The sequence below is a fragment of the Channa argus genome, chromosome 1 (assembly GCF_033026475.1).
Source record: "Channa argus isolate prfri chromosome 1, Channa argus male v1.0, whole genome shotgun sequence".
In the NCBI taxonomy this organism is placed as follows: domain Eukaryota; kingdom Metazoa; phylum Chordata; class Actinopteri; order Anabantiformes; family Channidae; genus Channa; species Channa argus.
In genome coordinates, this window is record NC_090197.1 from 39,213,326 (window position 1) to 39,241,202 (window position 27,877).

The 27,877-nt window shown below is 39.9% G+C and overlaps 1 protein-coding gene across 1 annotated transcript; it reads right to left on the reverse strand.

The window, feature by feature from the left end:
• Positions 1-1,533: 1,533 nt before the first annotated feature.
• Positions 1,534-27,877, reverse strand: spock2 (SPARC (osteonectin), cwcv and kazal like domains proteoglycan 2). The gene is made up of 10 exons (XM_067519463.1): positions 27,546-27,877; positions 15,065-15,110; positions 8,248-8,362; positions 7,784-7,889; positions 6,214-6,322; positions 5,873-6,007; positions 4,581-4,799; positions 4,034-4,096; positions 3,063-3,194; positions 1,534-2,533 (listed from the first exon to the last, which is right to left on the reverse strand). Exons 1-10 carry the CDS (start codon positions 27,732-27,734, stop codon positions 2,388-2,390), a joined length of 1,260 nt encoding a protein of 419 aa, XP_067375564.1. The 5' UTR covers positions 27,735-27,877; the 3' UTR covers positions 1,534-2,387.

Below are 27,877 nucleotides of genomic sequence, written 5' to 3' on the forward strand. Positions count from 1 at the left end.
TGTTGGAGACATTCAGTCTACTCTGCATCGCGAGAGGATTGGATAAAGCCAGATTATGACTCAGATTTATCCCAGTGCAAAGTTTTACAGCATCACATAAAATGATAAAATGAACCTTAGATATTTCTTAGTTGCCGTACATGTTTGGATTTACACCTAGTTCTGTTACATATGGCTTGTGTTTACCAAGCAAGAGAACTATTCAGCCTAATAAGCTGACAGGTTGCAGAAAATGATTGGTCCCTTTGGGTCCCCAGAAGATTTGCTGCTGGTATCAGGTTTTCAGACAGCTGTTGGCAGGCATACACACTCACAGCTAACACATTTAAGATTTCACCCACTGGGACATTACTGGTACTGATTTCCATTATCACAGAAATGTGAAACTGAGAAATGACATTTCAGAACATTGGTTACTGTCAGTTTTTACAATGCTAAGATGAGATTTCTCTCCCCTGGATGTGCATACTGCTGTGACATACTGTATGGGTTCCATTTCACTTTCACCCAGACTGAATAGTTAAGATCAGAAAGGCTTTGGCAATGTCCTGGGGAGGCTGAGGAGGGAGTTTTCTATAGGCATTGTGCTGTTAGAAGTGCTGAGATGCAGACGTGGGGCTGTATCTCATTTCTGCTGGGTTCCCATAGATATAAGGTACACTCCAGTGCAAAAGGAGGTATGGTAAGAGGTAAAGTAACAATAATGTCTGCTGCTCTGAGAAAGGAGGTTTGAAAGTCTACCTCAGGAGAATTAGTTCTTCGACTGCAAAATGTGTGTCCTATCTTGTTATAGTATAGTTTAGAGTTTTCAGAAAACACGAAAAAGTTACTGGAATAAATCAATTAAATGACTCAGCTAGTAGATTTTAGCGCAAGATCAAAAATTGGTGTTAAAAGACCCATCAAAGGTAACCACAAAAACTATAACCAAATATGTCTGCAGTTTATTTCTAAGTGGCTAAAAATCACAATCAAATACAAAATTTACATTTTTGATAAAAATCACATAAATATCCTTATTTCAACAAGACAAATTATTTGTCATTACTAACATTACTTCGTTCCATAGGATGGCTTCTAATCACTTTGGTAATTTCTTGAAAAGGAAATTATAACTTGATGATCTGCTGCCATCATCAGGTTATAATTTCCTTTTGTCCACTTCTTTGGTTTATAAACAAATACCTGGAAATATTCTTATTATATATAGCTCAGTTGGTAAGGCAGTTGTCCATGCATCACAGCATCAGTGGTTCGATCCTGGTCTCTGGGCAAGACACTGAACCCCTAACAGCCCATTCCCATCCCCAGCTGTGCAGTGCCGGTCCAAGACTGGTAGAAATTGGGGAGGGGTTGCATCAGGAAGGGCGTCTGGCATAAAAACTGTGCCAAATCAACATGCAGACAATGATCCGCTGTGGTGACCCTCAACTCGGGATAAGTCGCAGAGGACAAATAAAAAAACAAAAACAAAAAAACCCTGGAAATATTCTTACTGTCACCATAAAAATGTAACAAAGATAAAAGAAGAACAAGAGGACAGACTCAGACGTATAGTGGCCTGCTGGGACACAAAGACCAGTTTGTTTTATTTATTCTTTTTTTTTTATTAAACACAATATTTGATCCACAGTATGATACGATGTACAAGTGTCAACTAAGCAGTATATTCTGCTTGTCTTTCAAGGCATTGATAATGAGACTAATAAGTGACAATCTGTCTTCTGATACACACATTACGTACAAGCTAAAGAGTGATGAGTGAGAACCTTTTTTCAATAAGTCATGAATGAGACAGAGCACTACTGTCACATATGAGCTAAAGCGTATGATATGAAAACGAGTCAAAGGGTGCTTTTCAGTATTCTAATGTGGCTTTCTCTCTTTATCACTTATTACCTGCCTTAAACCAAAACAGCTAAATTTGTTCTGCAAAAAGAAAAGATGAAAGAGGCCAATCTGGACTACTGAAATCTGGACTCCATGCAAGCACATGACAAGCACCTGCAGCTGCTTAAAGTTTCCATTATGCATCAGCTAAAAACTGCTCAAAGATATTTCAAAGGACATACAACAGAAGAGAACAAAGATTCACAAGTATGAGAGACAAAACTCCAGACCCATAACTTCTTAATAGTGATATTTCCCCCTCCCATGCCCATTTTAAGAACATCCTGTAACATTAAATACTCCCATTACATACTGTATGCGTCTTCCCTCTCCCAACCTTGCACACCTCTCCCTTCGCTGTTTCATAAACCAGTGTTGTTCTGAATGTGAGAGCTTCATCACTTCCATCACGTTCTGCAGGATCTGTGTGTGTTTGTGTATTGTGTTTGGAACCATTAAGATGCTCCTGTAGGGAGGTTGGGCGACACCTTGGCCCTTTACCAGATATATCCCCCGTCATCCACCTCACCCACCTCTCCCTCTTCCTCCTCAGCCTCCTCTGCAGTCTCCTCGGCTTCTTTCTCTTCCTCGTCTTCCCATCCCACCCCGCTGCCAAAATCACCTGAATATGCCATTTCATCATCTGTAGAAAGACAAAAAGAAAACATGGAGGACGGGGGCTATAACGGGAGATTCAATTATCAACCGTAGCTATCTTGTATATTGTAATAAATATGGTACAGCCTGTCTTCCTCTCAAATTTGATGGAGTCCACTCTGTACCAATGGCAAATGCTGAAATCCATTTAAAAACATTTACTGCGGTGGTAAAAATCGGGGGCATGTGTTTGACTTTGTCTGGATTTTAATAGATATTTCTGAACCTTGCCAGGGGAGCCATTCTTATCAGACGCAAGTTCAGTCCAACCGGTCCTCATTTGTCTTGAAAGTCTTTTCTCACAGTGACAGGCAGTGCTTTAGAATGCAAATAAGTCTGGACACATGAATGTAGCACTGGTCCCAGCAGTGAGTTACGATGCAGCGGGCCTCAGTGCTTTAACATAAAGGAAGCTTTGTGCTGACTGCAGGTGGGGGGGCTGTAGAAGTGAGTTTTTTTTTTTTCCTCGCTACATTCAGGTTCAAAATGACAGTTAAAACCTAACACGAGCTCACCGCAATTTGGCTTGCCACGAATCCTTGATCCGGCTACTTCTCCTCCGTTTTGGTCAACACACCAGCACTCTCCCCTGTCACACTGCTGCTTCCTGAAGTAGCCGTCTTCATCACAGCTGGGGATGAATCGTCCTGGAATTCACACACACAGAGTTGTAAGGTTAAGCAACCTTAGGTTAGGTTACTGCATGTTCTTCCCCAACCCCCATGAAGACAAAAGCAGATAAACACATTCGACAACATCACAACACTTGGCACCAAGTCCAATGACAGGGTAATGCAAGCAGTATATGTGGCAGCTAATTTGATATTCCATGAATAAAAATATGTTCGCAGAACTAGATGGGGCGAGTAAGTATTAAGTCAGCATATTGTGGCATGCTGGGAAGCTATGGGGGTGGCTAGCTAATCATAATGGAAAAAGTGAGGATGCAAGATTGGTAGGTTTTCCATTTCTGAATTATTACATAAATATGAAATTCATAAAATGAAAGAAATCCAGAAAAAAGGTCACTGAGGCAAAACCTAACCTTTTCACAACCAGAGAAGTGGCCATACTTTGTGGAGATAGATGGATTTGTCATTTCACCGTATACGTCACAGACTTTTTTTAAAATAATATTGTAAAAAGTATCTAGCCAGTCTTTAAAGGCAACAGCTGATTTTCAGGCTGACAGACGGCCCCCTGCTTACCACTCTGTGTCCTTGCAGAGTCCTGACTCAGAGCCCAGTCAGTAAGCCAAAATCTGCATTGCGCACAAGCATACACACATTTTCACCCACTTACACATACACGTAAAACCAGTTGATGGCTGCTTTCCTTTGCCGTTGTCAGTATTAAGTTCTAATCCACGAGATTGATCTGGGACTAATCCCCACCTCCCGCTTGTCATCTACTCGATGAAACTCCTCATCCACAAAAGACAGATCTAATTGGGTTGAAATGCTCTTACAAATAACAAGATACCTACCAAACTTTCTCTTTCCACCATCTAGTACTTGGATCCTCTCAAGTTCAGCCAGACAGGGGGGCTCTGAAAAAAAGAAACAATTTATCAATCTACAGTCAAGGAATAAAGCACACGCCTAGTCACGTTTAGGCAGAAACAATAGCACTCTAAAACAAATTCTCTTGTGAGTATACTCACTGTTTCCTAAGTGCCTCCTGCTCTTTTAAATTCAATGCCCTTGTATTCCCTTCCCAAACAAACAACTGTATAAACTTGGCTGGTTGACTGACAGGTGCAGTCTCTGAGGGCTGTGGGAGAACCAGACTGTCATCAAGCAGCAGGAATGTTTTTTGTTGCCTCGCGGTGGCCATTTTCAGAACAAGAGAAGGAACAGTGATGGACTAACACAGGACACAGAAGTAGTTACCCCTCAGGGCAGTTGAACACCTTCAAGTTTGATCGCATCTGCCAATGGGAATATATTAGCACACAGGAGTGTGACTGTGTGTATATGCCTGTGGACACATACACAGACAATCACACCTCACATCCTCCCCACCATACTCACTCTCCCTCCAGAAGCAGAGGCACCACTCGGCAGTGGAGACCTTGCCGTCCCTGTAGGAATCACAGGAGTTGAAGAAGGGCCTGATGCAGACTTCATACTTGTCCAGGTTGATGGCAGCCAGCTCAGCCTGATCCAGGTACAGGTCGCTGTTGGTGTCCAGCTTGGAAAACATCCAGCCTATGGAGTCCCTACAGCTGGCCACCAGGCTCCTGTCCAGCACTGAAAATACAGAGACAAACAAACATTCATTTATATTAGGGGACAGCTGCACAAATGGATACGAAACCATGCCAATGTCCTCAGAAATACTTCCTGTTTCCAATGCAAATTAACATGATTCATCCATCCATCCATTATCTGTCACCGCTTATCCTATGTGGGTCGCAAGGGGGCTGGAGCCTCCCCCAGCTGTCATCGGGCAAGAGTCAGGGTACACTCTGGATAGATCGCCAGTCTATCGCAGGGCCATGGAGAGACATACACAGACAGACAACCATTCACACCTCCGGGTAATTTTAGATTCACCAATTAACCTCACATGTAAGTTTTTGGACTGTTGGCGGAAACGCAAGGAGAACATGCGAACTCCAAACAGAAAGGCCACTTGAAACCTTCTAGCTGTGAGGCGGCAGTGCTAACCACTCCAATACCGCTGGTTTCAAAAATTATTATTATTATTATTATTTTTTTTTTTACCAAAACTTATTATCATTAAACTAGTTTAAGACTTTGCAACCTGAATAATGTTGGGCACTGACTAGATCCTGTGACTGACCTCCTGTTGCTTTGTCCATTTGCATGTTAATTAGTATTTTAGGTCAATTACCTAAAACTGTTTCTAGTTTGAGATGCAGTCATAGTTTCAAGTCCTGTAACTGTTTTCAAACATATTTGATACTCAGCAATAGCACAGCAATAGTAGTACCTAATTGCTAACTATGTTATTTTGCTCATATTTAATTGTGGTAATTGCACTGACCATGACACTGAAAGTAGACAATGAAAGGTCAACAGTTTATTTTTTTGCAGAAAAGCAGCGTTTTTATTTTTATTGTTTTAATTAGTTTACAAATCCAGAACTGTGCAGTGTAACAGTCAAGTGAGCAGTAGCTCCTAGGTAATCATTGTCATTGTCAAGACTAAATGACTGACTTTGACATTTCTTGGACTATAATACCTGAAACTTAAGTGTTGTGCCCGTGACCCTACACAGGATAAGCGAACACAGATAATGGATGGATGATGTAGCTGCTTCTTAATGTAGTCAGGATTCATTAATTAGCAGCTCTAACCCGATGATGTACTGGCTGCAGTGGTTCTGGCCCCGGGCTTGCTGTTGTTGTTCAGCTTGGCATTGCTCTGCAGTAGCTGGAACCAGTCCCTCAGACGCTCCCCGAGATCAGCCAGATCCTGTCTGGTACAGCTTTCTATGGATGCCAAAGGGGGAGGCAGAAAATGATATTTGTCACAACCATTCATGATGTTACAATGATTGTTGTGATTATTGTGTGTGAGAGGCAGAGATAAAGAATAAAAAAAGAGAGATGAGAAGCTTTTACTATAGTCATTACTTGCAATTTTGTATATTTGTTCAGATTATTTCTTGTAATGCTAGTTGTGTGCTTGATTTTACCATGTTTACTCTCCTTGGACGCAGGGGCAGCAGTTGGACAAGGACACAGACCTGAACACTTCAGGGTGAGCTCCTTTCCTGTAAGACATGCCTGCTGCTCCAGCTTGCACTGCAACACAAACACACACACGCACATACAAATAACAGCAACACGGGGACACAAAGGTGAAGCAAAATGAGTTATTGCTGCAACACAGATCAAATATTCATGAGGTGGGCAACTGTATGGCCTAATTCAAATCTGAGAGTTGCTCCTGAACGTGCCTTCCAACCTCTGCTTGCACACAAGGTCAGAAAAAGTGATCTACAAGACAACGTATAAATCAATAAACACATGGGACTCTGTCACCACCGGCCACCAATTGGTCCTTCTGAGGCCATATATCATGTCTATTTGTCTCGTGTTTTTCCCCTGAGAGTCTCTTCACATTGCTCAGCTCTGAATATACAAGGTGTACTGTCACTATTTACCCACAATGCATGGTATGTTATGTTAGCATGTATATATCACAAATTTCAAGCTGCAAATAAATGTGTCACCGTCTGACTCATGCAGGTATTTTTATACATAGCAGTACAGAATAACCAACACTGGTAATAGGTGTCAGTAATGTTTCAGCAATTTGTATCAACACAACATATGCTTTTACTTCGCATTCAGACTTTTCACTTCTTTTTTGGGGGGATGCTGCATCGCAGGCAACACCTACTGATTATTTCTACATCTATTTCCTTTTGTTTTAAATGAACTGCTAATGTTCATTAAACTGATTAAACCCTAGAAAATATATTTATTTCTATACATCTAAAAATAAACCTGCAAAGATTGGTAGGCAACAAAATTTTAACACACAGTAGATGTTTGTCTCTATTTGGCAAAGTAGGTTCAATATGCAGTAGTGTAAATATATTTAACTATGGCTGAAATATATATAAATATATATAATATCACAATATAAACATAATATTGGTCTTTTATTAACATTACAGTATACAGGCTGTTGAGAGTTTATTTTGCAGAGCCAGTTAAAAGTATCGCAGTCTAATACAACGCTCCTGCAGCTCAGAGGCTGATGTCCATGTCGCTGTTGAAATGTAATTGATTGGCAGGTGTTTCTATTTACCTCACCCCCCATTGGTATAAATGACCAGAACATTTTGTATAATTGTATATTACCATAAACCACAGCCTCAAAAATGAACATAAAATTCAATCAAAACCCCTAAAACAGCTTTAACAAAAACTGAACGTTATAGCTCTCATGAAGGTCGGGTTCAATTTATTGCTGCACGCTTGTATTCAACTGACTATTAAACTACTGAGCGTATATAACAATGCTGCAAATGTAAAAGCAAATCCCAGAAAATTGTTAAACGGGTGTTCACGGCATTGAGCTGTCTTGCATTACTGTGTTTTACATAAGATAAAACTTAAAATTTCTTAATTGACTTAAATCAGTTTTTATTTACAGTTCCTCTCAGAATTATATGGTCAGCTGTATTAGATAGGCAAACCCACAGTACTGATTTACTGCCCATCTCTATGGGTCGTGTTTATGTTTCAGTGTACCTTTGAGGCATAGTTGTGTCCGTCTGACCCACACACAGGCCCAGTGGAGGAGATAGGACAGGGCTGACAGTTTCCATCAGGAGATCTGAGAGCTGGCTGCTTCAGCCTGCAGGACAGAGAACACACAATCACCTCAACTTCACCACGCCCAGCTGAGAAGGCGACTGCTGTGCTCATTCAGAGAACAGACACAGCTACGCCAACCTGAGCAGAGAGCAAACCGCCCTCCTCCATGTCAATGGAATTTATTAGCTTATCATTAAATAGCAGCCACTGGTGCAAAAATAGGCTTTACTAAGACCACAGTGGCTGACAGGAAAACACATCCTCGACCGGCAAAAACCACTTACTGTAAAATTGGTTGTGTTGACCTCATGTTAGTGAGCATGAACAGAGAAAATGTTGACTATGTCAGTGTTTTGAGTGTTAGTCAGCAGTTGCCCAGGGGCTACACACACTCTCACCTGTGTTCAAGCTTCTTGCGATTGACGCACACAGCTCTCTGGTAGCCCTGGGCAATACACACCTTGTGCCGGCTGCACTTAACCTTTTGACAAGGGTCCTTGGTGGTGTCTACATCTGGGAAAACATTGAAAATTAGTATGAATGAAATGTATCCTCACTGCTTCATTTTTTACCCAATGTTTCCTTGCTTGTCATTGTACGTTTCACTCCCACTCTTAAATCTCCAATTTGCCCAGTTTAATTTGAGAGTCAGCGTAGCTCATTACAGCGGCACAGAACTGCTGGTCTTACACAGTAGCCCTTCTGCATCTGGAGGTGCTTTTTGCTTTATTGAGGGTAGAAAAAAATATTTGGAAAATACGACAGCCAAAACACTTTTTGGATGAAGCAGATAATGCAGAACTATTAAAAAGAATAATATATTTGACCCACTATCACAATAAATTGTGCTGGACAAGGGTCTGATTTTCACACCTCAATGTCATATTTTTTTATTTACTTAATTAACAAACTCAAAATGTGCCCTGAAGTGACCTATTAAGACAAATGCTTTCACAGTGAAGGCTACAGTCTGAATGGCTAGCAGATCCCACTGCCCCATCCATCACACTATCTGCTAGCAGCTAATGCTGGACCATGTGTCAGCACCCCACACTCACTCATAAGTCACAGCTGTCTATTCCTCGCAGGGCTGCTGCAGCCTGACCTGGATGTCACAGTATTGTCTCGCACTCCCTTTGCCTTTATTCACCTACACTATCCATCGGTACAGTAGACTGGAATATGGCTTATTCACTGACTACTATTGCAGGTTTCATTTGACTGAGGTGCTTGTAAATCATGCATTAATTTATCCCGTTTTATGACAATATTACAGCTAAGCAGGAAGGCTTAGGATTCCCTCTCTCGTCTTTTCCAGTGCTTGAATACATTAATCCTGCCTACATCACAGGATTATTGAAGCATTCTGATAGATACAGTATCTGATTTGAGAAGCAAATCTAAAACAAAACACCCCCGTCATGCCTGAGCCGGTTGTATAACTAACTGACTGCTGTGTACTGCTGTGGAGAAGGCTCGGAGGCATTAATGCCCAAATGCGAACCCCTCATCCATTTAGAATGATAACAGTGGAGACTTTTCTCTGGTCTCCCCATATCCCACTTGGCATTGATTGTACAGAGTATCTCGGTGTAGAGTATCACACACACCTCTCAGCTTTTTTTCTCTGGCTTTCTGCTCTTGCTCTTTCTCAGATCTCTTCTCTTTTGTCGTTACCTGTCTTTTATTTCCTAGCAGGTTTGATGTTTCACCTCTGTCTAATTCATACTGCTACTGCTACTATCTACAGAATAAGGGCACAGCAGCCAAATCCTTAAGACAACTCATACAAAGAATGGAGATTAATGAGGATACAACACAGTAGGTAGGGGGTCAAAACTATGTATTTTACAATTCATCAGATAAAGATTTAACCCAAAGTTACTCAGATGAAATAAGATAAAAAAGTACCATACAGATAAAGAGCAGCTAATACAACCTTCTAATAGCAAACCATTTGTAAATAAAGCTTGTCGGCAGTGAGCAGCTACAATGCTGGCATATTGTTGTGTTGTGAGTACAGAAGCATAAGGTGGCTGCCTGAGCTTCATGTTAACTTAACAGGCTTCCACAGATTAAAGCAGTGCCTGCAATGATGACGTTTCCATAGCAACAGGCTCTCAGTGGTCCAGGAATCATTTCTGGGTTGACTATGATTTGCAGCTCAAGCTGGTGTTTCTGAGAACTCTCCTCCTCTCTGTTGCTCAAACCCCCGTTGTGAAATCACATCCATCAATCTACCTTTCTCCTTTCTTTTCATAACCCTTTGTCTTCCTCTTATATCAGACATCCTCGCTGCGTACTCTCATTTTTGCTCGGGCTGCATGTTTATTGTTTTCTTCATCACATCTTTTTTCAACCCTTGATGCACCATCCTCCTTCCAGTTTTTAACTTTTTGAAAATCTCTCCTTTGATATTAAACTAATGGCTGCAGCCTGCAGCAGTAAACTTCTCATAATTAGGCTCCATGCGTTTCAATCTTTTTGCATGAGGTTTATCACTGCACAAGCAGGATAACAAAAGCAGAGCTCAGGCTACACCTCATCATCAACCCTATCTTCTATTCATACATTCAGTCTCTAATGTCATCAGTGCTGTGTTGTCTTCTAGGTGGTCGTAACACCAGACATGTTTCTGTCATGAAATGGGTCTGGTAAACACAAAATCTCCAGTAAATGTAAAAACAAACTTAAATGACCATAGCCAGGGAGCGGATAATACAGACCTACTTTAAAGCTGCATTATTTGAGTTTTTGGCAAATTGCAGCCATGCATCAAGCTGAAAACAATAACACAGGCAGTCTGGGCACCTACAGTAGCTGAAAATACTTCTTTACACATTCAGCAAATCCAAGCAAAATCATAGTAGGCTCACCAACTAGCCACTAAGCATTTCTGTCTGCTGTTTGACGCTGAGCAGGTAATGCTAGGGGTTTTTGTTTTTGCAAACTGAAAGAAATAAGACAAACTGTGTTAATTAGTAAAAGCCAGATGTGCTTGTACTGTAGGCATATTTTTTAATAGCACAAGGCTAGCCTTTCTCCCTGCTTCTAGTCTTTACCAAATGGTTTTAGGTTTATCTTAAGCATACAGACATGAAATCTTGGCAAGAAAGCAAGCATGTTCAAAATTTTGTATTCTGAAAGCATTACTGCACACCGTGCAATAAAATCTAAGTAAGAAAGTAAGAAATTGTTTGGATATAAATAAGTTCAAGCTACGATTACAGAAAACATGAATTTATTACGAAGCATAATTAGAGAATGTTGTGCCTCCAGGAACAAGTTGAAATGATGCATGTCTTAAAAAATGAGGGAGGAAGGTTGACTCCCCTCAGCAGCTGGAGTAAAATGGGTAATCCTTTCGCAGACTTGTATGTGACGTTTTGAGCCCCAGGTGGTCTGAGGAGAGGGGGTGACACTGTGCAAATTTGCAGATTGTGAAGGTGAGAAGGGCTGTAGTAGGCCCTGAAGGATTATAGTGGCTGTTGTTGAGAGCTAAAGAGTTGTGTATTGTACGTAAAAACAGCTGGGTAGTCTCCTTTTTCAGGAAAGAGTTTGATTTAGTGGCTACTGTCGAGTAAAGATGTGTTAACAGCAGTGGAGAGGTTTTACAGAAGGAAAAAAAAGTCACTTGTTTGTCTTGACATTTTTGAGCTAAGATATAGCCATTCAGTTGGAGACATTCTCAAAGTGTTTGATGGCAATCGACTTTACCATGAATGTGTGCATAAGCTGGCCAAGAACTAATATCTGTCAATAGCACGAAGAATTATTAAACTCTACAACGTGAGTGTGAACTCACTGTGAACTCATGTTTTCCTATGATTAGTGCCATTGAAGTGAAACCTGTGATTTGCCAGAAAGTGTCCCTGCACCATTTACCTGACCTCTGTGGCTGAGTTGTGTCCAGAATATCAATGTATTTTTGAAAGTGTATGTTTTAAAGGACCAGGTGTTTTGAGAGCAGGGCACACAAACCCTTGAATGTTGATGAATTTTTGCATGCGTGTGCACTTGTTTGTTCTTATAAATCCAAATTACAACCGCTCACCTGCAGTGTTTCGTTTTTAAGAGCGAAGAGATTCAATCAGTTGCTGGTTTGATGAATTGACTGCAAATTACCGTGACCTCTTCCTCACTCAGCACAGTGCTGGCTGAAGTGAAGTCAGCCACTTCAGTGTCTGAATGCAGATTTCCACCTCAGCCTGTTGTTGGCATGGACTGTCTCTGTGTTAGACGTGCTGGCTCTGTCTTCTTTCCTATAGTGGTCTGTGCTGCCTGGCTGAGATATGGGGGCTGTGGGCTCATCTCAGCTCCAGAGTAAAGATATCACACTGATTTACTGATGTCTCAGAGGGGGCAAATCTCTTCTTCTCGCTCCTTCACTTCATTAGGCCACTCATAACGGAAGGCAGATCAATGGAGGGACCTAGCTCGCTCATGTCAAAATGAGAGAATTTGAAATAGATAAATGAAGAGCTTTATGCTGTGTGAAATGATAGTAGTGATGCTTTATTCATCTGACAACCTGAAGCAAGCACATAAAACTCTGCTTGTTCATCAAAATCTGAGCACTCACAGTTTAACCACCTACATTGTAGAGGTGTCACCTGTGTCGTTAGGTGACGTTGGTTAGATTGACTGAAGGCAACTGTGTTGCCATGCAGGACAACATTCTATTAAAAATTCTGCACATAAAAACAATGGTTTGAGCAAGATTCAATCGGATATCAATTATAGGTGTGGTTAGGGTTAGACAAGTAAAGCACTTTGTTAAGATTAAGGATTGTTAAGGTATTATGACTAATATTTTGACTATGAAGATAAAGATTATTTGCAGGTGAGTGACAGGACAACAACATAAATAGTGTTAGGATACCAATGGATTGATTATTCAAAACTATTATTAATGTTACTTAGGCAACAGGTCACATGTCAAACCCGCTAACTGCAACGTTTTTTATGTTAAGCTAAAATACAAATGTGAATTAATGTGCGAAGAAACATAATGAATACTACTGCTTAAATGGTGGGGATTATGGATCACTGAATTGTTTGATGAGAGTAAAAAAAACATGAATCATATGCTAAACCCATAACATACAACTAACACTGCAATGAACCCACTTTAACATCCACAGGAAACTTTGGATCACTGCGTTAAGTTGACTGGGCATTGCATTTTTATTAATTTTGAACACTGTCCAAACATTCATTTCTGGCCAGACCTAGTTGGTTTTGTGAAAAACAAATCTTCAACAAATGTAAAAAAAACCTGTCAGCTAAAAACAGCAATACTCTGTGCAATTCTGCTACTTGTGGAAAGTAAAAAAAACATCCAACTGCAGATGGCTGAATAATGCAAACATCTGTTCTACAGCAAAGTCAAATTTCATTTCAAAGCAGTCTCACACAAGACCCTTAGCCACGACATGTAAAAAATTACTAAACTAATATTAAAACAAGCTGCATCTTTTGACTGCAACCGTGGGTGAAACAGACTGTGGAACTGCTCAACCTGAGAGCTGATCAACACATTAAAATACTACACAGCACATGCATTTGATAAAAAAACACCTGCGTGTTACTTTGCAGGGCAGTGATCCCCCATTTGTATTCTTCCTAGTGAACAAACAAAACAGCTTCCCCTTTAAAGATGAGCAAAGCCAAAAGACATTGTTTCATTTTGTCCTTTTTTCATATTTGTTCTATCAGATTCCCGTACACTCAACTTAGATTCTCCCTCCAGTCCACAATTTTCTCATCACCAATCTGCCTTGGAGTTGACAGGAATAATGTTGATGTCAGTTGCTTTACACTAAATCAAGGCATATTAGCCCTCACCTCGGTGTCGCTCTCTTCTCATGCTTTTACTTGTCTCTCTGGCCTTTCATTGGAAACCATAATTAGTCCTTCATTAAGCCTTGGGAAATTGCGCTAATGGACTGCCATTCAGCTGACTTCATTTAAGCTGCAAATCAAGTGACATTGGTTGAGGACACGACTTTGTGTCATGACTTCATCTTGCAGAAGCTCAATTAAGGGAGTAGCAGTTGAGGAGAATGTCTCAGACCCCCAGTCTCTATGCACAAGTGCAGCAAAGAAAGAGAAAAATGAGGAAACAGAATGAAGTGGTGATGGGTTGAAGTCAAGCCAGTATTTAGCATCTCCTGGGAGAGGCGCATCTGATCCACTGAGGCAGATAAAACAGAGCGCTAACATCTTTCAACCACTACAAGTGCGGACAGGCAGTGGCTGACCCCATAATAAACAAACAAACACAGAATAACGCTGTCTAAAACGATGAACCACTGACATTCTGGGAACCATTACGGTTCAAACACAGGCCACAGATTCTGTCTCCATGCTACAGAGCAGGCTAATGACATTCAGTTTCAATAAATCATGTGGCTTGACTTTCACTGCATCAGCATGCATCCAAGGCATTACACCAATTTTGTTAATCTTATTTGGCCTATATCCATGGAATTATGTTTCAGCCTCAATGCTGAGTGCGTAATGACACATTTTGAGCGTAGAAGTTTTTTTGCAACCACATACTCAACAGAGTCTCAGAGGAAAAACAGACCAACAACTATATTCTTGAGCAAAATTCAGTAATTTGTCCTCTTGAATTAATAATAAATTGTATTTATGGTCCTGTTTTTTGTACCTTAAAGGTTGTTGCATTATATGGTGTTTGTTTTTCACTTTCACAAGAGAAAGAAGTATTTAAAGAAGAGGGCTATTTTATACTGAGGCTAGGTTTAACATCGTCACCTTCTTACAATAATGGTGTCATTCATTTTTTGACAAAATAGGTTATTTTGCCTAAATCATCTTTTACTCATTCCGTTTTATCTGTTTTTTTTAAACTTGAAAATATGACTTAGGCCATTATTTTAAGAGGGAGATGATCTGATATATTTTGTAATGAGAAATAATCATTTTCAATCAAACAAAAATTTGAATAATTTATTTGGATGTTCATTAGCCATACTGAAAGTGGATTAAGTGTAGAATACTTTGGTCAAATTAAATTATTTTAAAACATATTGTGCTTCCAAGACATTTTTTTATGTGCTCAGATGTCATTATTTGTCAACAAGTGTATATTAAACTGGAGAAACCCAACAAAACACTAATTAATGAATAGCATTCAGATACCTAACTAACCACACAGAGAAGGAACAGAGATGGTGTGAGACTTACTGTCATTGGAACCTTGACTTTCATCCCAGGTGCGCACATAATCATCCTACAGAAACAAGAGGAAAACAATTAGTTATTAGCAACTGCAGTGAAAGAGGGCCCACATGATTTCCACACAGTGTTGTACAAAACATCTTAACACTCTTATCATTTCCACAGAGGAGAAGTTGTAGTAGTTTACATTATCATTACACACTGATTATAATGTGTACACTAGTCTTGCAGCATGATAATTAGCCAAGTGTGTGACACCAGAGACAGATGAGTATGTACTGTAGCTCTATGTCTGTATGGAAATGAAGGCAACACCAGTGCCTATATGAGGACATATGGCACTGGGGGGGGAGCTTCCCTTAAAGTGCATATTTTTCCACCTTAATTAGAACATGAATCGTTCTAATTAAAATGGACATGGTGAAGGAGATGCTGAAAAATGATTTTGAAGATGAATAGAGAAGCAGAGATAAAGACACACAAAAAGGCAAGGAAATGAGACATGAATGGAAAAAGACTTGGTACAAAGGCAGCTAAAATAGGACTATACAAAAGTGAGGAGAACTGACCTCTACCTCCTGGTGAAATGGCAGCAAAGGGAGAGAAATAAGCCAACATTAGTGAAGTACAGAGTGTAGAGTATGTGCTGCATTTAGTGACACTGTAAAAAATAAAGACCTTTGTGCTCAGTTTAAAACATCTGAAAATCTAGTTCCTTATAACAATAAATATTCACGTGTAATTAAACCATAATCACTGTAAAATTCCAGGAGAGTGTTTGTATCAAGTTTGTGTTAACTTAATACACAAAATGTCAGATTATAAGCTTCAAGAAGACTTGGGTGAAAGATTTGATTGACAGCACCCTGGAAACCCAAGTAATCAACTACACAATTGTTGTCACATTTTATTCAAATGTTGCTAATCATTGGTGCTAATTGTTGATTGGTGCACAAGGAAATAACAGTATTCTTCTACAGCATATTGTAGGACCCACTTGCTAGTATTAAAACCTTATTAGAATAATATTTACATCTGTACAAGAGACAGTACAGATGTAAAGCTTTTTGAGAAATAACAAAATAATAACAAATATGAGTTTTGTCAGGATATGTACAATCGGCCTCCCCCCTACTTCTTAGCAATGACTTACTCATCACCGTAAACGTTTACTATACAAGGAATGTGTGCCAAACAGCTCCCTGGAAGATGATAAATCCTGACACGTCATATGAAATAAGCAGCTCTCATGAAAGCTGGGACCTTCTCCTTTGACCCTCACAGTTTTATTTCACAGAGGTAAATATTATTATCACTGGCAAGGACTCCACTTGAGCATCAAAATCTACCAAACTGCTCTGCTGTTGTTCATCTCATCCTCTGCTCGCTGCAGCAGCAAGCTCATTTCCCCTCTTTAAGGGGAAAAAAAAAAAATCACTTCCAGTAAACTAGCTTGTATCTGGATTTTAACTCAACACTCCGGTTGAGTTTCACCTCATCGCGCCTGGTAGCCTGAAGTCCTCCAAGAGTTTGCGACCTGGCCGTTAAACTGATGCCTCCCATGTCTCCTTCATTGATGCTACAGCTCTTGCATTATTTAGCAGCCTTTCTGTATTTGTGTTTCTGCCAGGTCCAATGAGCGTAGTGTCCTGCTGTGCTGACTGGACTGGAAATCAATAATTTCATAAAAGAGAGGCTGCAGAAAATGTATTTGGGGAAAATCTATTCTCCTGAGTGTACAATGAAAGTGAGCATGAAAAGCAGAGCCCAGTGACAAGTTTGGCACACAGCATACAAGTTATATCACTCGAAATAATGACTCACAGACGAAAATTCTCATGAAAAGACTTGCGTTTTTTACACAGACATGATTAGAGGAAGCAGGATGGGAGCAGTAAAAAAACTCAACTATATCCAGGAGCTCTGTGATCTACCTGATAACATCAGAGAGAACTCCTCTTGTTAAACAGAGCAAGGAAGCTTACCCTCCACATCAAACACGGCAGACTGTTCACCCTGCTGCCAGGCTCCACAATACTGACTGACAGATCACAATCCCTCAAATCTGTGGGATGGAGATAACGATCCAATGAGCTTGTCCACTGTAAAATTGGTCTCAGCTCAGGAAGAACTGAACAATGTCACAGAGATTAAAAAAAAAAAGTGTGCGAAAGACAAAGATTGTGGATTGGAGTGGATTGAAAAAGAAAAACAAACAGGAAAGGGGTTGACATGCGTGTCTATCTGACAGCCCGTGTGTGACTGACAGGTGTTGCTGTTTAAATGTCAGCTGTCATATTCACTCTGTGTTCACTGTGGTTATCCTAGGGGGTTTGTTCATGGTGACAGTGGAGGGCATCACTGCCTCATCAGGACACAGCAATGGCACGCTCATGCACAGATGTGTGCAAGTTCACCTGCTGTATGATCGTACATTTTCAATTTTTCTCACAATTATACAGTAGTTAAAATCTGTTTTCAGCGGATTCATCAATCCCATGCAGGACCGCACAGAGATACAATGTAAGGACCGCATTGTATATCAAAATAGCTCCAGGGTCAAAATAAAAATCATGCAATAAAAGATTTTAGCCCACACAGACATCCGTCTGTCCTGGTTTTCACGTATGACAGCATTTCCGAGTGAGGTAAAAAAGCCTCAGGGCTGCATTAAAGAAAGTGCAAACATCATGAGAGTTTTCAGTCAGGACTGTAAATATAAGCCGTAGTTCCATAGTATATTTTCAATATTTTCAATATATAATAAAGCAGTGGTTCAATGGTTCAGGTTTGATCAAAGCAAAGTATTTGTTGTTGTTCTATGCTCCCCAGAAAGACACTAAACCGGAAACTAATGGTGGGCTGCTGTGCTGTGAATCTGATGTTTTGCTGACCCATCCATCCACCCAGCATCCTCCCCCTATACACTTTCTTTCCCTCCTACTTTGCTGCCCGTATACAAGATGCGAAAGTTCTACACTTTTCAGTGTTCAGTGGAAAAAAATTTCGGCAGTTGCCGAAATGTCTGATGCTAACAGGAGAATGAGACTGACAGAATAAGAGTGAGCCAATCTACACTGAAGGTCCTTCTCATTGTAATTGTCCTCCAGACTTTATGGAGGACTGGGCTGCATGCCCACCACTTCACTACTGATGTTCCCTTTAAACTGTGTCAACAGTGAAAGGTCCTTCAAAAATGAGAGGCACTGAGAAGGACACAAAAAAGCCCCTCGTGTACATCGAGGATTTCTGTCACAGATGGAAAGCATCAATTAGTTGATGGGCTAGCAGCCAAACACCCTAATTTCAGCTCAAAATAGTAAAAAAACAAACAAAAAAACAACTAAAATACATGCAGTGGGCTTAGTATGCATTAAAAATCTCTTTTAAAATTTCATTTTTGTTATTTTTTGCTTTATCTGACATCATTGAAGACCTTTTTGAAACACACTCTATTGGATACTGTTGTAGTATAAATAAAGTATAAAATCTGATGAAATATAGCTGAAATAATATAAAATTACATTGCCCTGAGGTTGTCGTCAGCAGCAATGATCCACACAACATCACTTCACTTTTCCCACCAAGAGACACATATGAAGGCTCAGTTGCTGTTCACAGCCTCTCAGCTTTGGTTTACAGATCGCACGAGATGTGTTGGAGATGAAACAAAACCCTATTGCACATTATTCTGATCCTGTTTGTTTTCCTGTTGTCTCCATGCACGCTGGGCTGAGGAGCAGAAGTCTGCGTGCACACAGGGCCGTAAGCCGATGCTCAAGGACTGCAGAGCAGAGAGTCTGGTCTGTCTCCCAAACAGGATGCAGTCAAGAGTGAGGCTTATGTAAGAGAGCTGGAGGACAGGGTGAGTAAAAGGTGAAACAAGCGTTAGTACTTTTGGGAGGCAGATCAATACACAAAATAAGTGTGGGGACTAAACAGTGATACAGAGCAGCTACAGCAACACCTGAAAGATAAACCTGAGATGTAGTGAAATGACTCAGAGGAAGGACTCAAAATACAGCTTACTTTCCTGTTTTCTCTCTCTAATCTTTATTTTCAAGCAAAGTACTAGACAGAAACGAATAGAACAGATTTTTATTAATGTTCTAGTGTTGCTCTCTCCATTTTAAAGTCACTGATACACTCTCTACGCACATTTAATCTGCGCAATATGGTATAAAGGAATTTGGTGTTTTATGAGTTTCACAGCTGTGAGGACTCCCACTGTAAAATGCATTTCCCATATCTACCTGCATGTAAAAGAGGACAGGGTGCGCTCTTCTTGATGTCACTATGTGTTTTGGGATTTGTCAAACATTTACCTGCTGAATGTTCAGGGACTGCAAACTTGGCTTTGTTATTCCAGGGCATTCCTTTATCAAATAAACTGTTGGTACATACAGAGATGGGAAAACTGCTTGTAAATGTGCCTCTGACAACACAAGCGTTTTAAGTTCTACTTGAAACAGTTTTCTTTAAAGTGGAATCACTGTGTATTTTGTATGAAAATTGGGGGTTTGCTTATGCTTATATAAGCACTTATATACTTATACTGTTCCCACATGTTTTTTAAAAAAAGGGTTAAGTTAATTGGCAAGTCTTTAAGTACATCTACAGAAGTGCTTTTTCTATCTAACTTCGACAGGGAGACACATTGTCCAAATTCCACTTTTACTTTCTGGATCATAAATGAGTAATCTCGTTCATGATGAAGATGGTGTACAAAAGGTAGTGATTTAAGTTTCCCCTGAATAGTGTGACACTCTCTGTACCTACTGCAGATAGTGTGTACTATGCATAGTAATCCCCTGCCTCCATCAAGAAAAGCTTTAACATCACTCTTCACACTCAAGTAGAGATGAGTGACATCTAAAATATTGTGACAGCAAAGGATGGATAAAAGGTCAAATACAAAGCCTGCCCGAATCCTGCACTCAATTATAGCAAAGCTGAATTGCTTTTTACATTTCAGTGGCTACATATTCACTGGTACAGGACCAGTAATTGAGTGTTTTTTTACTGAATGTGGCGCAGAGTGGAAAGTTCATCAACTTTCTTTCTTCAACGTTATGGCAAACCAGACACACAAACAGACACACATGCACACGCACACACACACACACACACACACACACACACACACACACACACACTATAAACACACATACACACACACAGCTATAAAAATCACACTTAGTCCACAAAGTCTCTGGGCAATCATACCAGTCCTGTACTCACTATCTATAAATAAAATCTGCCCTTGTACCTCAAAGAGCCCTGCAGGGAATAAGAAAACAGTCTGCAACTCACAAGAGAATCTGGTACAAACAGCGTGAACCTTCACACTTCACTGAAAACACAGAGCTCCGCTGAAAAACAGACTTGTACAACAATGGAAAATCAATGGAGTTGGATAAGGATCCTGAGGGGAATGATAAGAATCAGCCAATGATAAGCGACAAGGGAGTTTAAAAACAATGTGATGGAATAAGAGAGTCACAACCAGATCAGAAGCGACAGTGAAGTGAAACCCGGGGCGTCTTGTGGATAGGCAGACAGGCTGTCATTTCTGAGGCCTAACAAGTCCTGTCGTTGGACTTACATATCTAATGTTGCAGAAATTTCTTGAAATCAGATTTGCATGGCTTTTGTATTTTGTGATCTAAATATAGAGTTTACACAGTCATATTACACCTCCTTTGCCCACTGTTGTCATCCCTCTGTTCTGGCATGTCACATACTGTATGCAGATTACAAGCACAATGAAGATTTACTTGATTTCAGACAGAGATGGACCAAAGCAGGTGTTTCATTTCTAACAAGTTAATTTTGCTGGTACCTAAATCTACACTCACTGGCCACCTTATTAGGTACACCTGTACAATCTAGTGCAATCCAATACAGCAGCTCTGCCATAAAATCTACATTCACAACGATATCATTTGTCCATTTTTAAGTTGAACGTGTCAGAAAGGTTGCACATTGTTCACATTAATTACTTTTTTACTTAATCCATGAGTACAGACTGGCTCTGGCCTTCAAAAGAAAGCCATGTGAAACTTACCAGTGGTTGCTGCTGTACAAGTAAACAAACTGTTTACCATTTCTTGTCCTTGTGTTTTTGATTTTGGACAGGGTAATAAAGGAACCATCAACCCAAGTTTGTATTTATCTCTTTTACTAAAGTCCCAAACACACTGCTTTCACATGTGAATATAGACGGACCTGCCATGCCTACTCAAAGTTACTAAGTTTAGACAATGATTGGAAAACAAATGACATCTTTCCAGTCATCTTGTGTGTTGAGCCTCACCAGGATATTTTCTCACCATTTTCTCAAGCATCTCAGCTCTATACACAGGTTTTTAATGTGGGTACTGAAGAAAGGTTATCTGTATGTGTATCCTCCTTTCATGTTGATTATTGCAACCAATTCCTCAAAAAAATAAATAAATCAAAATCTGGATTATTGTGGCTATTTTCGACCACTTCTAAATCAGATCTAATCAAATTCTCTTCTGTCAGCTACTGTATGTACAAAAGCTGAGGTCACACTTGCAGTGACTCAGTCTGGCTTAAATCCAAAAGTAATAATATTTGGGTGGCATTTACTGTTAGGACAGCCTCTGCCACTTAGTTATTGTTAGGTTTGAAAGAAAAAAAAGCAGCTTTATGGAATCTGAAAAGCCAAATAGTGTCTCATAATTTAGGATGTGTAGGCATTTTAAATGCAGGGTAATTAAAAAACAAACACATGTTTTAACTTTTAAGCTGTCTTGATTCCCATCTGAATTTATACTGGCTCCACTGTACATACAGTGTTACTTACCAAGAAGTTGCTAAATATCTTCCCTGATCATAAAAATGTTGGGACCTTTGTAAAACGAAATAAAAACAGAACGCATTTCATGGAAAATATTAATTTACATTTGATGGCAGCAACACATCTGTAAAAAGTTAGAAAAGAAGGAACAAAGGCTGGAGAAGTAATTAAAAAAGTGAGTAAAAATATTTGACAACTAATTACGTTCAGTTGCAACAGGTCAGTAACACAACTGGGTATAAAAGGAGCATTTCAGTGAGGCAGAGCCTCGCAAATTTAAAAATGAATCTGCGACAGTTTGGCGCAGATTGATGATGTTCCGTAACATAAACTTTGAAGATCCAAACTTCTCCAGTGTATAATATCATCAAAATATTCAGAAAATCAGGGGGCTTCTCTGTGGAAGGGACAAAGGTCAAACTGTATGTGCGTGACCTTTAGGCCGCTGGCAGCACTGCATTAACAACAGGCATGATTCTCTACTGGACCTCACTGCATGGGCTCAGGAACTATTCCAGAAGTACCTGTCTGTGAACATGGTTCGCTGTGCAAACAAACACTTAAAAGCTGTAACATGCAAAGAAGAAGCCATATGACACAATCCAGAAACACAGTCGCGCCAAAGCTCATTTAAAAGGGTCTAAGGCAAAATGGAAAACTGTGGTCAAATAAATTTCAATTTCGAAATTCTTTTTGGAAACAGTGGATGTTTTTTCTTACTAAAGAGGAGAGGGACCATCCAGCTTTTTATGACCAGACAGTTTAAAAGCCTGCATCTCTGATGGTATGGGGCTGCATTAGTGCCTATGGTGTGGGCAGTTTACACATCTGGAAAGGCTCCATCACTGCTGAAAAGTACATGGAAGTTTTAGAGCAACATATGCTCCATCCAGACAACGTCTCTTTCAGGGGTGTTTACAGACAGTTGTTAAAAGAACAGGGGATGCTACACAATGGTAAACATTGCTCTGTTCCAACTTTTTTGAGATGTGTTGCCGCCATCAATTTTAAAATGAGCTAATATTTTCCATGAAATAGTAAAATGTCTTAGTTTCAACATCTGTACGTTGTTTATGTTCCTTTGTGAATAAAATATGGGTTGATGAGATTTGTAAATTGTTGCATTCTGCATCGTTGCACTTATTTACATTTGCACATCGTTTAAATGTTTTTTGAATTGTGGTTGTATATAACATACAGTACTTTTATGTTTATACTGCTGTCAAGTTGAATGTCAAAAGTATAAATCTACAAAGTTGCTCTGCTCTGTTAGAGCTCCTCTTTCTCAGGTTTCTTCCGTTTATCCTTGTTGAAGAGTATTTTAGAGAAGATTTACCTTATCTGATTGAAGGTGTATAGACAGAGGGGGCTGTCGCAAAGACTATAAAGTCTCAAGAGACAAATCAGTGATTGACTAGACCTGGTTACTTTCGGTTAATTAAAATTTATTTAAAGAGATCCTAACTATGTAACCTACTACAGCAGGACATTGGAAGTAGCCCTCTAAGACCTCATTACCGATGTCTTTGTCAGCAACTATTAGTCACACCTGTGTTGAAAATTATGAATGAATATGCATTTATTCAGTTTACTGCACAATAGTATCTGATATGAAACTTTTTATTGATCACATTTCTGACTGTTACTTCTAAGCCAATCGTCTCCTTTTTTCTCTGGGGCACCTGTGCCCTTCAGTTGTGGCCATAGTATTGCAGTGAGAAGCAGCTGTAGCAGTGCACACAGGGCTTAATGAAAGACTGCTCCTTTTTTCTTCGACTCAATTACAGCCCACCTAGGGCACTGGTAGCTGGCCAAGATACCCCACAGTGCACCAGCACTCGGCCCAAATCCTGAACAACAAGACCACCTCTGCCAGAACTGTCGAAGGTGATCGAGATTCACTCAATCTACATCACCAGCAGAGCCCTGGATGCTTGCAGCCTCACAGAAAATCTGGATCATGATTCAGAGCAGCTCATGCCACAACAAAGCATGACCAGATAAACTAATGCATGTCTGATTATCATCATTTGAAGCATTAATGCATCAGCAGCAGTGTGTTCTTACATTAGAGGGTATAAGGTAGTTGAGGGGCAGTGTAATAGTCACTGAGCACAAGCCTAGTGACGATAAATTACTATTCACCCGGATAGTTTTTAATTGAGAATTTGGCTCCAGTGTTACATATGCCATTATCCACAATTATATGCTATGATGAAATAATAAAAAAAGAGCACTGAGCAGTGCACCTGCAATCACAAAGTGTTATAATGCTGCTAGAATGAAGCCAGTTTAAGAGCAGGAGAGGCTTAATTTAGGCAGGTGAGTAAAGGTAAATATTCTCTTAAGATTACCAGTATGTTACAAAAGAACAGAACATCACATCACAATACACATTGCAAGGACCTGCTGCAAGTGCTTCCACCATTCTACATATTTAATCCACCGGCATCGACGAGGGATCTGATGTTTTTGTGCTGGCACAGAGTGTTGTCTGTTCATTAAAAATGAAGTGGATGGATAACAGGTGCAGGAAGGATTGGTACAGGATATTCCTGAGTTGTTTGACTGTAGAGTTGTGTGTTTTAAAGATAAGGATTTACCAGGCACGGAGAGCGCACGATAGAGAAAACACTGAGCCCTTTCTGTGATGGATCCTGACAATAAACAGCATCCTTCTGGGTGAACTTGTAATACTGTGGCCTAATCATCATCCATTTTTCGGCACCTATCTCCGCTGCTATCTTAAAGCAGCAGGGATTACTTGTCTTAGACACAACAATTTCACAAGGCAAGCTGAGCATAAACCTTAGACTCATGCCTTTAAATGTATTTTTAATCCTGACAACAAAGGATATGAAAATAATCCTTTGCTTTTCGCTATAATTTAATTTGAAATTGTTTGTGTTAATTATTGTTTGATTGCGTGCTTAGAAAATCAAGAGAACTTTAATTGGTCAGATATGTATACGTTTGGATTAGCAGTTATCTGTACAAAAAGAAGACTTTAAACTATATCATTTCTACTCATTTAAAGCTTCATGTAAAAGTGAAATTTTTTTTAAAGTGTGTTTGGGTTAAAATAACAACTCTCCATTTGGTTTTTATGGCTGATTGCCATGTTTCAGTTTTGCTTTCTATTTTTTTCTCTTTTTGGATTTGGTGCATTAGTGGAATGAAATGTTGAGTGCACCTGTCAGATTAAAGGATTGAAGGTATCCCATTCTATTATTTGTTGACTGTAACTGTTAAATCTAATCGGCTTGTCTTCCTGTGAAATGAATTGAAGTGTGGGAGCTATTTTTATTGAAGGTGAAAGAGCCTCTTATCCTGATTCTGCTTATACATTTTGTAAGAGAATAAATATGAAATATTTACAGCCTACATTCTGCAGCCTATTTATTGTGTGTGTGTGTTTGCGTGTTTCAGGGGTTGCGTGCATCTTTATGCGTTTGTACAAAAGGGAGAATAAAAGAGCTCTTCTTTCATGTTTTGCAGCTTTGATTACTGCTTTCCAGAGTTGGATTAATATTCAGAAGGCTGTGCAAGTCAACATCAATTTGTGTAATCTGAATGCATACTATAATTGTGTCATTGGCAGACCTTTATGTATCAACCAAATAATTCCCAGAGACCGAACTGCTCATTTTCCAGTTCAGAATTTTTTTTTTTATCTCAAAGACCAACATAAAGCAACACCAATTGAATGTTCATTGCATTCAAAAATTTTCAGATCTCATTGAGAATCCTAAAGAAAATACTGGTTAGCTGTGCAGTTGAAAAGTTTAAATTTTAAATGATATGAAGGTCATCTTATTAAATAAGGTTCCAAGTAATGTTTCCACCCTGGAGCAGGACTGGTGAGGGTTAGAGTCATCAAACTCCCTCAGTGATACATGCTCCATTTCAGCACCACAACACACAGACTGCTGTTGCTACGGCAGCAAGCTGAAATCAAAGCAGTTCCTATTGGTGATTCCCCAGAGAGGTTCACTGATTCTCTGATGTTTCTCCTGTCATCATCATCATCATCATCACCACCAAAGACACACCGCTTATGCCCTTTAACTCAAACGTTCCAACACGCACACACAGCCCAACAAAATCCCTCTTGCACTTCCACAAGGTAGACGCGCTAACACAAACGCACACATACAAATGATTAAAATTACTCCTGGGGATAATGATCATGAAAGTGATACAGTGAGCACAGTGTGTAGAGGGTATTTGTGTTCCACAGCAGCTTTGATGTTAAATTGAGGGAAAAGAGGAAAGCAGAGCAAGCGACATCTCTATGCTGGATGGTAAAAACCTAAAGTGTTACAGAGAAGATGATCCCACTTTCCCTAAGCCATTTATATCTGGGGATGCTCTGCATTTTCTAGGTGAGGTGGAAGGAGTGCTGAATTCATAGTGAAGCTGCAGCTCTGACATTTTGGATCAAAGTTATCTAATTAAAAGATCCAGTGAGTTAAAAATCGCACAATATTTCTAAATTAATCTTTCCATGCTTACAATTTCATATGCTTCCATATGTACAGCTCCAGAGGAAATTCTCTTTAAGTAATCACAGTCAATATAATCCACCCCCAGGAGGGGCAGCCACTAGTTTTCACAGAAATCTCCTGGGACACAATGACTATCAAAAAAAAAAAAAAAAAAAAAAAAAAAAATAGCAGCACTACCACTGTCTGGAGTTCACCTTCTCCTCCTGAAAAGATATGGAACTGTTCTTATAAAAGTGCACAAACCCACTGCTTACATTTTAGATCCAATAACAATACCCGACACATGCTGCAGTAACCACCCTGGATCAATTAAAACACAATTAATAGGAGTGATAGGAAACATAATCCAAACTGCACTATAATCCAAATCCTGTTGGGGATCATTAGTAGTCATTTCACTGAGCTGGAGGCAAAACGAAGTCTATACATCCACACACACAGCAATATATCACTGTGCATACTCTCCAGGCTTTCATCAATCCCAGCAACACAGTTCCATGTGTTCAGCAGTTGAATATGCTCATCAATCAATCACTGCCTTGCAGCTCTTATCAAGAGGGACTAAAATATAAAGTCCCTACAATTAACAAAGGCTCCATACAGCTAAATGTGGGGTGAATAGTAGCCTAGTTGTTTTGTGACTTGAGCTTATTCCATCTCATAGAAACTCACCAAAATCATCACTTTGGACAACTTGATTCTTTGAAGATGAAGTTTGAAATGTGAAAACTGTCCACGGAGTCAACCAGCAATTTAGACGCCTTTGCCCTTTTCTAAAACTATCTATACTCAGATTGCGAATGGGTAATTCTTCATAAGTACTGAGGAGGAGTCATTTTTGAGGCTACACAATAATTGCAATACGTGGAAATATTGACACGTCTTATTACTTTACTTAGGCTGTTGTCTAAGCCCTATCTGACCACTTTCTTTGTGGTGGAGCACTTTATTTTTTGATCCTTTTTTTCAGTAGCTAAATGTGTTTGATCAGTACAGACCACGTTTCAGCAAAGCACCAAGTTTTTGTGCAATATCAAGCTAAGTGAGTGATAGCCCAACTATTCTTATTGTTTGCCAGTGGAAGTGCGCGTTTTCTCCAGCAGCGCATCTTACCGCATTAGCGCGCATCTCTCAATCAACACCGCGGACTTACGTCTCTGAAGCGATTCCAGTGCTTGATCTTGCGGCTGTACTGTGAAATGGTGGACAGCCACTGCTCGTCTTCCATGAAATTTCCCGTTTTTTCCGCCTCTTTAACGCTCTTCACGTCGGTCTGAAGGCTGGACCCCGAGAGCATCACCAGCGGGAAGAGAAGGCACACGATATCTGTCATTTCCACCATGGTCGCGAACAAAAACACCTCGCACACACCGGCTGTCGGGTTTCCTCTTGTGAAAAGGAGGAGGATGCTGAGGCTGGAGTGAAACTACCAACTGATTAGCCTATAGGGTGCTTCTTGTGCTGCTGGAGAGAGACAGACAGAGA